This window comes from Erythrolamprus reginae, chromosome 1, assembly GCF_031021105.1.
Source record: "Erythrolamprus reginae isolate rEryReg1 chromosome 1, rEryReg1.hap1, whole genome shotgun sequence".
Lineage (NCBI taxonomy): Eukaryota > Metazoa > Chordata > Lepidosauria > Squamata > Dipsadidae > Erythrolamprus > Erythrolamprus reginae.
Window position 1 is genome coordinate 262,027,037 of NC_091950.1, and position 16,967 is coordinate 262,044,003.

General features: G+C 43.4%; 1 protein-coding gene across 2 annotated transcripts in view; it reads left to right on the forward strand.

The window, feature by feature from the left end:
* ERICH1 (glutamate rich 1) overlaps positions 1–16,967 on the forward strand; it is a 116,050-nt gene that overhangs the window by 37,721 nt on the left and 61,362 nt on the right. For both annotated transcript variants that reach the window (XM_070732903.1, XM_070732904.1), the window contains exon 3: positions 6,349–6,489. In XM_070732903.1, coding sequence (XP_070589004.1) covers positions 6,349–6,489 — 141 coding nt within the window. The remainder of the gene's footprint in view (positions 1–6,348; positions 6,490–16,967) is intronic.

Genomic DNA, 16,967 nt, shown 5'->3' on the forward strand with positions numbered 1-16,967 from the left:
TTGCCACTAGTATTTGCATTATTTTTATATGTCCATAATGTTATTACATTCTATGCCTACATTTTATTCATATCAATATATTGAACTTCTACATGGTATTTTCCTGGCTTCAAGGCCATAATAAAGCTTGTGATTATAGGATTCAGCAAAGCATTTAGAAGAAGGACTTAGCTTGCCCTCCTACTCACTCCAGTCTATTCCTTTCAGATGCTTTCCCAGGCCTGGTAGGTTGCAAAAGTCAATTGTGCACAGTGGATACCAAGCTTAAAAGGCACCATAGAGCTTCATGATCAATAAGCTGGGAATTCAGGCAGCAGGCTCTTATTTTAGACTGGTCCAGCAAGAAATTATTTGCTAGGTGGAGCTGGGTCTGCTGATAAACTGCTGTTGAATTTCTACTCCTGTTGTTACATTAGTAGACATGTAAATGGAGCCTATAATCAAAGCTGGGCTGAGTTGCCAAATGCTCTAAAAGAACAACAGCAAAAAAGAATAATCAAGGAGAAATCCTCATGTCAGAATTGCACTTGCTGGTTTATATGTTGCGGCAATTTTTGTTTTTAAAAAAATAAACATTCAGTACATACGTACGTACATACATACATACATACATACATACATACATACATACATATATATATATATTCTGAGTTCGGGTTATATATATATATTATAATAGAGAATTTATTGAGCAATGTACATTTCAGTCTCCTGTAGTCTTTCTGAATATTGGCAACTTTAATGGTCTTTAATGCCCAGAATTCCCCAGCCACCATGCTAGGAATCGAAATCCACCTTTCAAGATTACCAACGTTGAAAAACCACTGCCCTAATATGGGTGGGTCTTGGCTTAGGACTCACAATATTCATCGTAAGTTATGATGGTTGTAAAGCGAGTTACTGCCCGACTGCCCTTGATCTCAAGACCATTTTTTTAAACAAATGCCACGATTATTAAAATGAACCCTTGCTATGGGGCAGCTTTTGTTGGAAAACAAACAAACAAAATCCTGGTTTCAAGCAAGCTTGCTCACACGACCATGGGATGCTTGCTGCAAACATTTGTTAGTTTAAACATTTGCTAATGCTGCCCAACTGCTGGGCACCCATAATATAATAAAGTCATGTGACTTTACCCATTTTTCTTAAGCCAGTTGTAAATGGAGGACCTCTTGTAGGTACTATGGATGAATATGTTCAAGAGTCTGTCTTTCCTCATCACAGCTCTTTGCAGTAGTGACTGTGAAAGAGATCTCAGAGTCTTGTTGGATAACCAACTAAATATGAGCCAGCAATGTGTAGCAGCAGCTAAAAAAGCCAACACAATCCTAAACTGCATCAACCGGTGCATACACTCCAAAACTAGGAGAGGGGCAGCATGTAAGTCCAATAAATGAATGAATGAATGAATGAATGAAATGATAACTAAATAACTAAATAAATAAATACCACTTTATAATGCCCTAGTGAGACCAGTATTGCATACAGTTCTGGTCACCACACTTCAAAAGAGACATAGAAACTCTGGAAAAGGTACAGACAAGAGAAACCAAAATGATAAGGGGACTAGAAACTGAGACAAGTGAAGAAAGGTTGCTGGAACTGGGCATGGATAGCCTAGTGAAAAGAAGGGCCAGGGGAGACATGATGGTAGTATACCGGTACTTGAGGGGATGCCATAGAGAGGAGGGGGCCACACTATTTTCCAGGGCACCAGTGGGCCAGACACGGAACAAAGGATGGAAGCTGACCAAGGAGAGATTCAACCTGGAAATAAGGAAGAATTTCCTGACGGTTAGAGCGATCAACCAGTGGAACGGCTTGCCAGCAGAGGTTGTGAACACCCCAACTCTGGACATTTTCAAGAGGAGATTGGGGCGGATTTGGCTGGGGAGGTGTAGGGTTTCCTGCTTGAGCAGGGGGTTGGACTTGCAGGGTCCTTTTCAACTCAAACAAACAAACAAATCAAGACCTTGAATGACATCCTTTCACAGAGAATGTTGCATTCTTTGAAGCAGGATTCATGGAAATGCTTCCTGAATCAAGAACATGGCTGGTTATTATTGCAGGGTTTTGGTGAGTTAATCCTGGTACAAATGACACAACAGAATGACCTGCCCTCCGCAGTGGCACATTGGAAATTTGGGACATAACGTTTTCAAGAATGAAGCCTATAAACTAGGTTTATAAACCCCTTCAAGCGCAACGGCAAGCAAGCTCAAAATTTTGGAAGCTGAAGAAGGCAGAACGAAGCAGAAATTAAACTCAGTGTAATTGATTTGTAAATATATTTAAATATAAAGTTAACTATTTAGTAGCCATTCTCATTTATACAATGTTTTGAAAGTTGCATGAAGTCCTCAGGCATCAAGATGTTTACCCCTGTGCACGAACACCCAATTCTAATTTGGAAAAATATGCTAAAGCTATTGGAAGTTTGCAGGATGACTCCTGCAAACTTTTTCAATTTACATTAATAAATATGAAGTTTTAGGGGAAATTAAGATAGCACATCTAAGAGTTGCATTTTTTTTTTAAAAAAGCAAACCAGTATTGTCCAAGGGCTTTTAACAGCCTAAAAATCTTTCATATTTATTCTCATTAATTCCAGCACTGATTAACACCTCATTATTAATCAACTGTGGAAGGAGAAATCAACCTCAGGACTTGACAGTTTGAGATAGTTTGAGCCTGAATTTAGGGAAAATGAATTTCCTGAATAGTTTCAATTAATTTTTTTAGCTTGATGCCTGTCTTTCCAAATTGCATGATTAATCAGTTGCATCTTACTACATTATTTCTCTGTGTTCTCTATGACCTCTAACAAGGGAATATTTTCCATTAGTAATTAAAGGTATTCGGAGAAAATTTGTTGCAGCTTTTGTTAAAAAAGCCGAGAAGAGCCTGTTTCTCATGATATGCTCTAATTTCTTTTCCTGTGCGTAAGAAAATGGGCTGATATAATAGAGATCACTTAGAAATCTTAGAAATAGAATCTATGTACAGGAACATCCTTATTTTTCCTTTTGAAAAATCAAAGAACAGTAGCCCTGTGTTATAATAATACATGAGGATAGTGAATTAGTCTATGTTAAATTTCTCATATTGAAAATCAAGGTAATACCATTATTGCATTGGCAAGTGTAGTCAAATTCTGTTGAAGTTTTTCAAAAGGTTTTTCATCAGTACTGTATACCACGTTTCCCTGAAAATAAGATAGGACCTTATTTTTTCTGAACCCCAAAATATGGCCTTGGCCTTATTATTGGGGGGGAATTATTATTTTGGAGGTGTAGTAGGCGGCGAGCATGTTCATATCTACGGGACCGCCTACTACACCTCCATGTTCATATCTATGGGACTGCCTTCTGCCGCACGAATCCCAGTGACCAGTTAGGTCCCACAGAGTTGGCCTTCTCCAGGTCCTGTTGACTAAACAATGTCATTTGGCGGGACCCAGGGGAAGAGCCTTTTCTGTGGCGGCCCCGCCTCTGGAACCAGCTCCCCCCCAGAGATCAGAATTGCCCCCACCCTCCTTGCCGTTCGTAAGCTCCTTAAAACCCACCTCTGGCGTCAGGCATGGGGGAATTGAGATATTCCTTTCCCCCCAGGCCTATACAATTGATGCATGGTATATTTGTTTGTATGTTTGGTTTTTAATAAGGGTTTTTAGTTATTTTAAATATTAGATTTCTTATATGTTGTTTTATTATTGTTGTTAGCCACCCCGAGTCTACGGAGAGGGGTGGCATACAAGTCGAATGAATGAATGAATGAATGAATGAATGAATGAGACTGGATGTCCCATTGCTGCCGCCTCCCCTCCCTGTTCTTAGTGCCACAACCGCCTTGCGGAGCAGAACTCATGAGAAGTTTTCTTTTACAATGAGCCTATCTGGACACACACACACACACACACACACCAAAAACCAGCCACAATGACCATATTTATAGGACTATGTCGACAAATCCTTACCGATGTCTCCTAAGTCGCCCCGAGTCCGCGGAGAGGGGCGACATACAAATCTAAATAATAAATAAATAAAATAAATAAAATAATGTTCAACAGTGCATATAAATTACTGTACAGTGATCCCTAGCAATGATCAGGTTTTCGCGAAGTAGCGCTGCGGAAGTAAAAACACCCGCAGCGCTAGCGAGGAGCCGAAGATTGGGGTTCCTGTTTTAAAACGTCGCCGCCGGCATGGGCGGCTTGCCAGCACCCCCCCCCGGACCCCCAACCCAGGTTTGGGGGGCTGCTAGGAAGCCACCCACGCCGGCGGCGACGTTTTAAAACAGCCACGCGGCTTTCCAATGAGTCCCGAAGACAAACACGGAAGTTTGACGTTTGTCTTCGGGACTCATTGGAAAGCCGCGCGGCTGTTTTAAAACGTCGCCGCCGGCATGGGCGGCTTGCCAGCACCCCCCCCCAAACCCGGGTGAGCAGCGAGTGAATGGCGGGTGGCCGGGCGAAGGGCGGGCGAGCGGCGAAGGGCGGGCGAGCGGGTGCTGGGGAGGGCTTCTCGCCCTCCCGCCAGCAAGAGGGGGAGCGAACGGCGTGGGCAGGCTGCGGACAAGCCGTTCGCTCGGGCCGCTTCCCAGCTGAGTACTCAGCTGGGAAGCGGCCCGAGCGAACGGCGTGGGTGGGAGAAGGGCGTGCGAGCCGCGGGCGGGCAGGCAGGCTGCGGACAAGCCGTTCGCTCGGGCCGCTTCCAAGCGGCCCGAGCGAACGGCGTGGGCGGGAGAAGGGCGCGCGAGCCACGGGCGCGCGGGCAGGCAGGCTGCGTACAAGCTGTTCGCTCGGGCCGCTTCCCAGCTGAGTACTCAGCTGGGAAGCGGCCCGAGCGAACGGCGTGGGCGGAAAAAGGTCGCGCGAGCCGCGGGCGCGCGGGCAGGCAGGCTGCGGACAAGCCGTTCGCTCGGGCCGCTTCCCAGCTGAGTACTCAGCTGGGAAGTGGCCCGAGCGAAGCGGCAGCAGCGAGGAGTTTGCGTGGGCGGTGGGGAAACTCCTCGCTGATGCCCGCCAAGAGGGGGAAGACCTAGGGAAGCCGCCCAGCAGCTGATCTGCCCGGCGCCATCTACGCATGCGTGCCCATAGAAAAAAAGGGCACGCAAGCGCAGATGGTGTTTTGACTTCCGGGTTCAAAAATCGCAAATTAGCCTGTTCGCAATGGTCGGGAACGCAATAACCGGGGGATCACTGTACTTTGAAGCATTTAAACAACCACATATATTTCCAAGCTGGTGAAGCTGCTTCATAAGTTATCTCCAGCTGTCTCTGTATGCATGGGCATGCATGGTAAGACAGTGTGGGAGTTGCAGATAGAGTGCAATTTAGACTCAAAGACAGACCTGGGCAAGGAGCGACCCGCCTGCTATCTGTGAAAAATGTCCTGCTTTTTTTTAAAGTTCTCCTCCCCCGGGGCTGCGATGGGAGCCGGAAACGGTGGTCCGGAGACAGCCGCGCAGCTCCTCTGCCCGAGGGAGGCTCAGGACATTGACAATAAGGCAAGCGCTAGGCGATGAGGTCACTGTGGGTGACGTCAGGAGCCTGAGAGAGACGTTTTGGCAGAGCTGAGCGAGCAGCCAAAAGAGAGAGAAGCAGCAGCGGCGATTGGGGTGTGGGTGGGTGGAGGAAGCGGCGGCGGTGGAGGATGAAGAAGGAGGAGGAGCAATGGCGGCAGCAGAGGGGGGCACCAGGAAGAGCCAGCTCCCGAAGGGAGGGGCTGCCAGGGAGGCCTCCTCTGCGCAGGCACACCGTGGGCCCCTCCCAGATGAAGCGTTAGTTCGGCCCTCTAAAACCATTCCAATTTCTCATGCGGCCCCATGGCAAAATTAATTGCCTACCCCTGCTCAAAGAGGAGAAGGCAATTTAGAGTATATTTGGCATACATACCATGCCAGCTTCTCTTTACATCAAAGAGGTCTTTTTCTGTTAGGGTACAGTGGCAGCCATATGAGGAGAATAGACATAATAACTTTAAGGAAAGATTGCAGGATTGGTTGCATCAACATCATTTAGGCCCAACAAAGAGGATGGGTTGACGAAGAAACTCAAGATTGCCTTCATTTGGCATAAGAGGTGAAAGCAAGAATGTTAGCATTTATGATTCTGTTACTATACCCTGCAATAGTAAGATGGAGTTCCGGTAGTCCTTGTGGAGTCTGTTTCTTGACAGACTAGGCTACCTACAAGAAGCAGACACAGAAGGTTCTTTAGCAAGTTGTTGAGTAACATAGTAAATGTGGCTACTTGCACTTTGTTCTTAGAGTCCAGTTCACTGCATAGCCCTAGTAGAGGTTTTGGGAAATCTTTTATGCCTCAGTTTCCTATTTATTCTCTTCTAGACAAGACAAGTGTGGTTCTACCTTCAAGAAAAATATACACTGTGACTCTGCCTCCTGAAGGTTACGTACCAGTTGCTACTAATGAAGACAGTAAAGGACCCTCTGGAAGTGGTTCTGAGGAGAGTAACACTGATGCTCCAGGTAAGAGAAAATGCTTTACCTTTCTCTAAAGCAGCCAGTGCTTAAATGTATAAGCTCCAAGTAAATTGCAAAGTTGCGTCAGTTTACGGGCTTGTACAACCTCGAGGCTTGACTACTATAATGCTCTCTACATGGGGCTACCTTTGAAAAGTGTTCGGAAACTTCAGGTCGTGCAGAATGCAGCTGCGAGAGCAATCATGGGCTTTGGTTGCCGATCAGTTTCCGGTCACAATTCAAAGTGTTGGTTATGACCTGTAAAGCCCTTCATGGCGCCGGACCAGACTATCTCAAAGACCGCCTTCTGCCGCACGAATCCCAGCGACCAGTTAGGTCCCACAGAGTTGGTCTTCTCCGGGTCCCGTCAACTAAACAATGTCGCTTGGCGGGACCCAGGGGAAGAGCCTTCTATGTGGCGGCCCCGACCCTCTGGAACCAACTCCCCCCAGAGATTAGAATTGCTCCCACCCTCCTTGCCTTTCGTAAGCTTCTTAAAACCCACCTCTGCCGCCAGGCATGGGGGAATTGAGATACTCTTTCCCCCTAGGCCTTTACAACTTTATGCTTGTATGTCTGTATGTATGTTGGTTTTACAATAGGGGTTTTTAACTGTTTATATTGGATTGTCATATGCTGTTTACTACTGTTGTTAGCCGCCCCGAGTCTACGGAGAAGGGCAGCATACAAATCCAATCCAATCAAATCAAATCAAAATAAAGTGTGTCTGCTAGGATATACAATTGTTTACAGAGAAAATCATCCTAAAATCAGTGCAGACTCCAGATTGAAACATTCCAGACAGATGCTCAGCTTTGTCAAGTAATTGTTTCAATGATGAAATGCTTTCTCCTGTGCATTGCTGTGAGAGTCCAAGCAATGGGTCAGGTGATTGGGGACTGAGTTGATTAACATAATTGAAACAAGCCCTCTGTGTACCGCTGGAGAAGCTCTCCAGTTTCAAAACTCAGTCGGTGAAAGAGGGACATGTTTTTTACTAAATCTACTGATTGATCTTTGCTATTGCTTGGACTCTCCCTTAATGAAGTTAAGGTTTGTATTTTCTAATTGCTAAAGAGTATGCTGGTTTTATAGTGCACTAACAAGAACTGCCACTCCTACTGGATACTGGAGTCTGTTGTACATACTCCTGATCAGTTGGAGGATGATGAAGATATTGAGGACTCGGATTCAGATAGTGTTTATGAAGTAGTGGTGGGCCCGGGATTACAGGTAGTAGAACAGGTGGGAGGCCAGCCACAGGATGGGGCTATGAGTTCAGGATCTAGTGAGGGAAAATCAGACGCAGGCTGGGTTAACCCTAAATTCAGAAGGATTCAGAAACGTAGAGAGCAAAGGTCTGGAAGAAGATATTAAGGAGAGGAATGGGTTAAATATTGTAGTGAGGTATTTGGCACGTCAGGGGGCTAGTGGAGAAGAAGGGTGGAGTTTCAACGTTGCTGAAAAGAAATATGGATGTGTTTTCGCCACGCTACAGTAAGCCAAAGTATTTTGTATTGTATTTAGTCAGTGCTGCTGTTTTTTTAAAGCTATGTAGTTAGGAAATAAATCTTGTCTAAGTGAAGCAGGAAGGAATGTGAGAAATGCGGCTAAGAGAGAGATAACGGACCGAGTGATGTCTGGAATGTGTTGAAGTACAGGAGAGCAGAGAAATAAATGGAGTTGCTTTATTCATGAAATGATGCATTTAATGAGAGTTATTTGTAATTACTAAACTTCTACCAGAAACCAGAACAGAGTCCAGGTATATCCCATTGCTTGGACACTAGCAGCAGAACACAGGAGAACTGCCATTGTCTTACCTGAACGGTCTTCTCTGTGCGCTGCATAGAGAGCCCAAACCTGCCCAGGCTGTTATGGGGCTGGATTGAACTTACTTACACGTCCTCCTTGACCTTCATTTTGAAACCGGCGGGCTTCTCCAGTGGTGGACAGAGGGCGTGTATCAATTATATTAATCAACTCAGTCCCCGATCACCTGATTGAGATTTAAGCCATTGCTTGGACTCTCTACGCAGCGGACAGAGAAGACCGTCCAGGTAAGACAACAGCGGTTTCATGTTACGTTAACTTTGTACGGGTAGAAATTTTGTGCTTTAACAGTAATCAAGATAGAGTTGAAAGGGATCTTGGATGTCTTCTAGTCCAACCTCCTGCTCAAGAAGGAGACTCCATACCATTTCAAACAATTCTTAAAAACCTTCAGTAGTGAAGTACCTATGCCTTTGAAGGCAAGCTGTTCCACTGGTTAATTGTTCTCGGTGAAGTTTCTCCTTAATTAGTTTGAATCCTTTGTCTTCTAAAGTTCGGGAAAATATGTTGACCTCCCCCCCCCTTCTTTGGGCAGCTCCATCCCAAATACTGCTATCATATCATCCTCTAGTACTTCTTTTCTGTAGTCCATACCCAGTTCCTGCAATCATTCTTCATACCTTTTAGTCTCTCTTTTGATCATCCTAGTTGCTCTTTGCACTTTTTCCACATACTTAACATCTTTGTGGTGACCAAAACTGTATGCAATATTCCATGTGTTGGTTTTACTAAGGTTTTATATAGTGGTAATAATACTTCATGTGATTTTGATTCTATGCTTCTGTTTATGCAGCCAAGGATTATATTTGTTTTTTTGACTGTTGCCGCACACTGCTGGCTCATATTTATTTCATATTTAATGTGACAAATAGTGAGTTGGCAGACCAGAGTATAAATTAAACAGTTCTCTTTAGGTGGCTGTGTTAGAAACTGCAATTGTACACATTTCTTGTGCGTTTCCTGAATATCATTATTTTCAGGTATTTTGTATATGCTTAGGTCATATTTCTGAATGTCCAAATGAATTATATTCCTGGTACATAGTAAATTACTTTTTTCAGGGTTAGTTCAGTACAGAAAATATATTTATAATGCTATAAATTTCAAATTACTTTATTCTCAGTATTCTTTGGGTGCCATTATCAGCTTCATTAAGCATTTACTGGGCTTACATTTAGTTGAATTTTGATTTGGCATGGCCTGCAAATAAAGGCATACTCATTTTGTTATTTATACTACTGTAAATGTTAACAAAGGATGAGTCTTCTTGCTGCAAGCATTCCAAATACATTTGGAATCCTTAACTAAAGAATTTAACTTAACTGAAGAATTTTTCACAGAAAAATGAAAAGAATGGCTTTTGAGGGAATCAGAACATTAAATAATTTAGATTTGGTATATAGCTTAATTCTGTATGTAAGATATCAAATAGATGTAACATTTCTTTACATTTCATAACACAACTTAATGTGATATATTTCCTGTTTGTATTAAGAGGAGACTGATTAAACACCAGGAAAAATATTTATGTTTTCCCCATTGTTAACAGTCTTATCTGTAAAGAAAGAGATGTATTAACCTTATCAAAAGTTCAGATATTCCTTCAAGAGCAGTTTCAGGTCAATTGACATATAAACTGTCAATTCTAGTAGAAATTGAATAAATATTAGGCATATGTAGCAATTATTTTTCCCCATTAAGAACTGCTTCTGGGCAAATAAATCTCTTCCCGTAGATTTTTATGAAGGAAACAATTTGCGGAAGATGACTGCACTTTTGAATTGTGACTACCTGGTGTTCAGTTCAGTCATGTCCATTTGTGTACCATGTTATCCTGTAAGGAGGAGATTTCTTGTGTTAAGTATAAATTCATTACACTATGACTGCCTCTGAATAGGTAATCTTACAGAAAACAGCACATACCTAAGTAAATAGGGACCAACTTCATGGCATGTTACTTGTTTGTTTGTTTGTTTGTTTGTTTGTTTGTTTGTTTGTTCGTTCGTTCATTTATTTATTTATTGGATTTGTATGCCGCCCCTCTCCGCAGACTCGTAGAAGCCTAGGGGGAAAGATTATCTTAGTTCCCCCATGCCTGACGGCAGAGGTGGGTTTTGAGGAGCTTACGAAAGGCAAGGAGGGTGGGGGCTATTCTAATCTCCGGGGGGAGTTGGTTCCAGAGGGCCAGAGCCGTCACAGAGAACGCTCTTCTCCTGGGCCCCGCCAACCGACATTGTTTAGTTGAAGGGACCCGGAGAAGGCTCACTCTGTGGGACCTAACTGGTCGCTGGGATTCGTGCGGCAGAAGGCGGTCCCAGGGATAATCTGGCCCGGTGCCATGAAGGCCTTTATAGGTCATAACCAACACTTTGAATTGTGACCGGAAACTGATCGGCAACCAATGCAGACTGCGGAGTGTTGGTGTGACATGGGCATATTTAGGGAAGCCCATGATTGCTCTCGCAGCTGCATTCTGCACGATCTGAAGTTTCCGAACACTTTTCAAAGGTAGCTCCATGTAGAGAGTGTTACAGTAGTTGAGCCTCAAGGTGATAAGGGCATGAGTGACTGTGAGCAGTGACTTCCGGTCCAAATAGGGCCGCAGCTGGTGCACCAGGCGAACCTGGGCAAATGCCCCCCTCGCCCCAGCTGAAAGATGTTTCTCTAATGTGAGCTGTGGATCGAGGAGGACGCTCAAGTTGCGGACCCTCTCTGAGGGGGTCAGTAATTCCCCTCCCAAGGTAATGGATGGACAGATGGAATTGTCCTTGGGGGGCATAACCCACAGCCACTCCATCTTATCAGGGTTGAATTTGAATCTGTTGACACCCATCCAGACCCCAACAGCCTCCAGGCACTGGCACATCACTTCCACTGCTTCACTGACTGGACAAGGGGTGGAGATGTAAAGCCGGGTATCATCTGCATAATGATGATACCTCACCCTATGTCCTTGGATGATCTTACCCAGCGGTTTCATGTAGATATTAAATAGTAGGGGGGAGAGGACCGACCTCTGAGGCACCCCACAATGGAGTAACCTGGAGGTCGACCAGTAATACTGTGGAGTCCTTGGTATTCGCTGAGCTTGGCTGTTTGCTTGCAGATGTTTTGTTATCCAATTAGGTAGCATCATCAGTGCTAGAATGGAGTGGAGTTACTCTGCTTATATACACTGGCTTACCCTGACAGTGTTTGTGGGAGTGCTTTTTTCTCTTGGTGGTTGCTTAATTAGGCTGAGAGAGAGAAAAAATACTGCAGAAAAATGTAGCAATTCTAGATTCCTCATATCTCTGCAGCTATTGGGTTATCAGTTTAAATGGACAGGTTTTTATCGTTCAGACAGAATGAAAGGTTTGACGGATGTCAGATTGCCTAAGTGGAAGCTAAGAAGGCAAGGAACATCAACAGGAATTAATTTCAGTATAGACTATTATTTGGCTGCACACTTTCTTAGGATTTTCCCCCCTCTCCCCCCCCTCCTAGTTTTATTATAGTGTTAGTAGAGAAGGTTATAATTAACATAATTATGAGGAGATGGTTTACTTCTTTAACTTTGGCATCGTCTTGTTTTCTGTGACATATAATTTGTATTTTATTGCTGTGTTGCTATAGTGCAGCAGATATGAAGGGCACCGTGTTGCAAAGACGTATCCCAGATAGCAAAAGAAATAATACAAGAGTTGCCGGAAACATTAGAATGACTTGCTTAATTTGACATTTTAGTGAGTCTGCTAATGTTTTTTTTTTCTCTGGGATTCAGTAATGGGGCATGATTTAATGAATCAGCGATGAAATGAATGTAGTTAAATCAATAACTTAATCACTTCAAGCTATTTAATTCTTGACTGCTGTTCCAATATATTTTGCTTATCTGTTCACTTAAGCAGACTTTTTATACCATAAAGGTATAGTGTCTGGTTTATGAAATAAGTTTTTTAAAAAAGACAAAAGGAATTAGCATTAATCACGTTTTTGTGCTGTACAATTACAATCAAGGAATTGCTTATTTTGTATAATGTGTTGCTTAATTGTGATCAAAATAGCATTCAGTTTTTAGACGAATAATTGAATGATTGCTTTTGGTATAAGCCAGTGCTTCTCAATTATTTTCTGATACACCCTCCTAGGAGGAAGTAAACATTTTGTGCCCCCTTAACTTTCTACCGACATGCGTTTAGCCGCCCAGCACGACTGACCCCCCCCAAAAGGCACCCCACCGCGAGATGCACGTCCTACCTGACATTTATACAGATACCTCCGTCGCTGTCAGGCAGAAGTCTTCAGGTGCAGTTAGAGAGTTCAGCCTGACACAACACAAGGGGCGATGGGAGGGGTAGTGAGTAGTCAGAGGGGAAAGTTACTAGACACAACCAAAGATTCCTTTCTCCAAGCCAAGGCCACCGTTTGTTCTGCCTCAACTGAAGAGAAGAGGAAGTTAATAAGCCCCTGCACACAGACTGGCTCTCGTGATGAACTTGTGGGTGTGGGGGATGTAAGATGAACCTTAACCTAGGTGGGATTCTGGGAAGGATCAGAATCGGAATGACAATGGCATAGCTAACATGGTTCTGTTAATAAATCAAGCTCTGATTGAGAGAGTTGAACTGGGACTGGTTTATTTCTCAGATGCTATTTAGAACCCTGACAGTCGCGTTCCTCTACGTTGTGTCCAGGGCAGCCCGTTCTAAAAGAAAACGATTCATGAATTTGAGAAGTTTGATTTTGCCCTGCAGCAAAAAAAGCACATTTCCTGGGGTCATGTGCCCACCCTGGCATGGCTTCACGCCCCCCCTCCCCCAGGGGGGCAGTGTTTGAGAAGCACTGGTATAAGTCAGTTATTACAGCTTCCTTGGTTTATTTTTTAAATCTTTTTCTCCCTGTGTTGACTTTATGGTGTCCTGTCCACTGCAGTTCATAACTTAGCCATGGGATGTAGTGCTAGAGTCCGTAATGTATTGTTGCCATTTCAGACATGAGTTAAGCAGATCTGGTTGTGGGGACTGAACCACAGCATACCATAGCCTCTCAGAAGAAGTTGCTTTGTGTTTCACAGTGGAGGCAAGCTTTAAGTGCACTGCTTAAAAACCTAAACTTACAATAGCTTGAATGTTCTTTTTCATAAGCAGAGAGATTTTGAGATTTATTTTCCTCTTGATAAACTAGAGTTGCTTAATGCTGCATAATGGGTGCCACTTGGAAACATAAATCTAACAATTTGACCAAGCAAACCAAATTTGTACCCATATTCATGTACCCATAAGCAATGTCGGTTGGCGGGCCCCAGGGGAAGAGCCTTCTCTGTGGTGGCCCCGACTCTCTGGAACCAGCTCCCCCCAGAGATTAGAACTGCCCCTACCCTCCTTGCCTTTCGCAAACTTCTTAAAACCCACCTTTGTCGTCAGGCATGGGGAAACTGAGATATCTCCCCCGGGCCTATATAATTTATGTATGGTATGTTTGTAGGTATGTCTGCTTAAAAATGGGGTCTTTTAAATTGTAAATTATTAGATTTGTCAGGAACTGTTTTTATTGTGTTATGAGCCGCCCCGAGTCCACGGAGAGGGGCGACATACAAATCTAATAAATAAATGAAATAAATAAATAAAATAAATATTCAACGATGGCTTTTTTTAGTTAGACCAGAAAACAGAATCCACAGGTTTGAGTAGAACTTTATCAATAATAATTATAATAGTTTAATCTGAGTATAATTACATATATGTATAGTCAGATTAAGCTATTATAGTCATTATTGTATGTAACAATATGTAATAGTCACTTCCCAAGCGATGGGCAGCTATATACATTTAATTAATTAAATAAACCAGAGTCCCCAAACTTGGCAACTTTAAGACTTGTGGACTTCAACTCCTAGAATTCTCCAGCCAGCATAGTACAGCTGGCTGGAGAATTCTGGAAGTTGAAGTCCACAAGTCTTAAAATTTATTTATTTATTACTTAGATTTGTATGCCGCCCCTCTCCGAAGACTCGGGGCCAAGTTGCCAAGTTTGAAGGCCTCTGAAATTAACAGCGTTGAAGGCCTAACTAATTGTTCCTCTCCCCCCCTTTCAGTGAGGAGAGAGCCAGTCTTTCATTCTGTTTCCAAAGGTCCCTTCCAACTCTGTTATTCTGTTTAAAACCTGCTTGTATTTATGCCACCATTGTCTCTGCTTAGTTTCTCCAAGTTTGGTTTGCCATTATTTCAATTCTTGCCTCTTTTTCCCCCTTCTCCCTGCCTTTCTTATCCAACAGTCTCCACCACCCTCTTTTTTTCTGTCTCTTATTCCTTTCCTCCCCTATGCTGCAAGCTTCCTGTTGTCCTAGCAACGGAATAGCAGACCATTTACAAAAAGGAGAAACGTTGAGGGGTTGCAGGCATAATCTTATTAGTTTTTCAAAGGACCTCCTGAAAGCCTGTGAAGATGCACATGTTCTTTTACTCACATCGTGCCTTATCCACAGCCTGATTGCTCATGTTGATCGGATGCTTTTTATATTGAGCATTTTGACTTCCATCAATAGAACAATAGGTTTGGAAGGGATCTTGAAGATCTTTTAATCCAACACCCCCCACCCCCCCACCCCCGCTTAAGCAGGAGAGATCCTTCCAGACAAATGGTTGTGCATTTGAACACCTCCAGTAATGGAGCATCCACAACTTCTGGAGAGAAGCTTATTTTTTTTTTCTCACTATCAGGACATTTCTCCTTTAGTTCTGAGTAAGATCCCTCTCTTTAATGATTTTTCACCTATTGCTTCTTACATTTAGATAAGCATTGCTCTATACCTTTGGGCAGACGCCTTAAAGCATCAATCTTCCCCTTTTTCAGAGATAAAGAATATGGGTTAATTTTGAGACTGTTTTGATAGCATGGGAAGGAAATGATTAGATGAATAGTAAAAAGTAGTGGCCAATAAAGTTTGAGATAATTGGTTTCTTTGCTAAAAGGTTTCACTAGAACAGTGATGGCAAACCTTTTTTCCCTTAAATTTTAGTGTCTTAATTTGTATCACATCCAGCAGTTGGTTTGTTAATAAAGTGGTCCCTTGACTTTCACGGGTCTGACTTTCGCGGAAAGGCTATACCATGGGTTTTCAAAAAATATTAATGGAAAAAATACTCTTTTGAACACCACAGGTTTTCCCGCAGCCGCCCGATATACACTACTGTGCGTTTTAACTCTCCTCCCCCCCCCAGCCATCCTGCTTCTTTAAATAAAAGCTCCGCTTCCGCCCCAGCTTCCCGATCCCTCCCCTTTAATTCTTGGAGCGTTGGTACGCTCTACTTGAAACTGAGGGCATTGTTGGGTCAGGGGGCCTCACGCTAATCATGGGGATGGCTTGCGGTGGGCCCGTCACAACCCTCTGTCGCCGTCGCTTACTGCCACCCGCTGCCTCTTCTTCCCCCACCCACCTAAGCCACCTTCCTTAGTGGTAGCGTCCGACCTCCCAGCTGACGGGCCTGGAATCCTGGCTTCGAATCGTGGCCTGGATCCCACTTGCCTTGAGCTTCCCCTGCCCTGACCCTGAGCATCGGTGCTGCCGCCGCCGCCATGGAAGACGCCAGTAGCCAGCGCAGCAAAGCCCTCAGCTTGCCACCCTGTTGCCCCGCGGGTTCTGGGGGCAAGTAAAACCATGAATGGAGGAGGGAGGGGGAGAAAGGAAGGAAGGGAGGGAGGGTCTCTACTTCGCGGAAATTTGACTTTGAACACCACGGGTTTTTCTGCGGCTAGGATCTGTGTGCCTCATATGAAAATACATCGCATAGTTCTAAATGCTTGTGATATTGTGATACGAAATCCAGCATATAAACCTCGTTTGCTGTGTATTATTGTTTTTTGTGAATAAAATAATAATAACAATAACAACAACAACACAACAACAACAACAAATACAATAATCTCATCTACAGATAAACTAATTTTGGCACCTAAAATTCCCAGCTTATACATAAGCATTTATAGTAAGTGTATATTTGCCTTTCATTTTTGTATAATGATCCTTTTAACCTTTCCTCAATAGTCCATTGTTTTTGATATTTTGCTAGATCTGATAGATACATGAATTTATGGAAATTTTAGTTCAGGTAGTCTTATTGTAATTGGGAGCAGCAACTCTGTCGCTAAGTGATGCAATCATAAAACATGAAATCACATGACCCTACCCGACATGACTTACAGCTGCTCCAATTGGTGTAATTAGACCACTCCCCTGTGGTCAGCATGCCACTATCATGTGATCACAATTTTCAACTTTCTGCCAGCTGGCAATGAATTTTGGAAATGAGGATTGGATACATGTCTGTTTGACACTGCAAGTATCATAATTCTAAGCCCGTCACCAAGCACCCAGATCATGATCACATGACAGCAGGGATTCTAGGATGGTCACAGTTATGAGGAACAACCTTAAACTATTATAACTCTGAACAGTTGCTGAATGAATGGTCATTCAACAAGAACTACCTGTAATATAGAAACATAGAAACATAGAAGACGGACGGCAGAAAAAGACCTCATGGTCCATCTAGTCTGCCCTTATACTATTTCCTGTATTTCATCTTACAATGGATATATGTTTATCCCAGGCATGTTTAAATTCAGTTACTGTGGATTTACCAACCACGTCTGCTGGAAGTTTGTTCCAA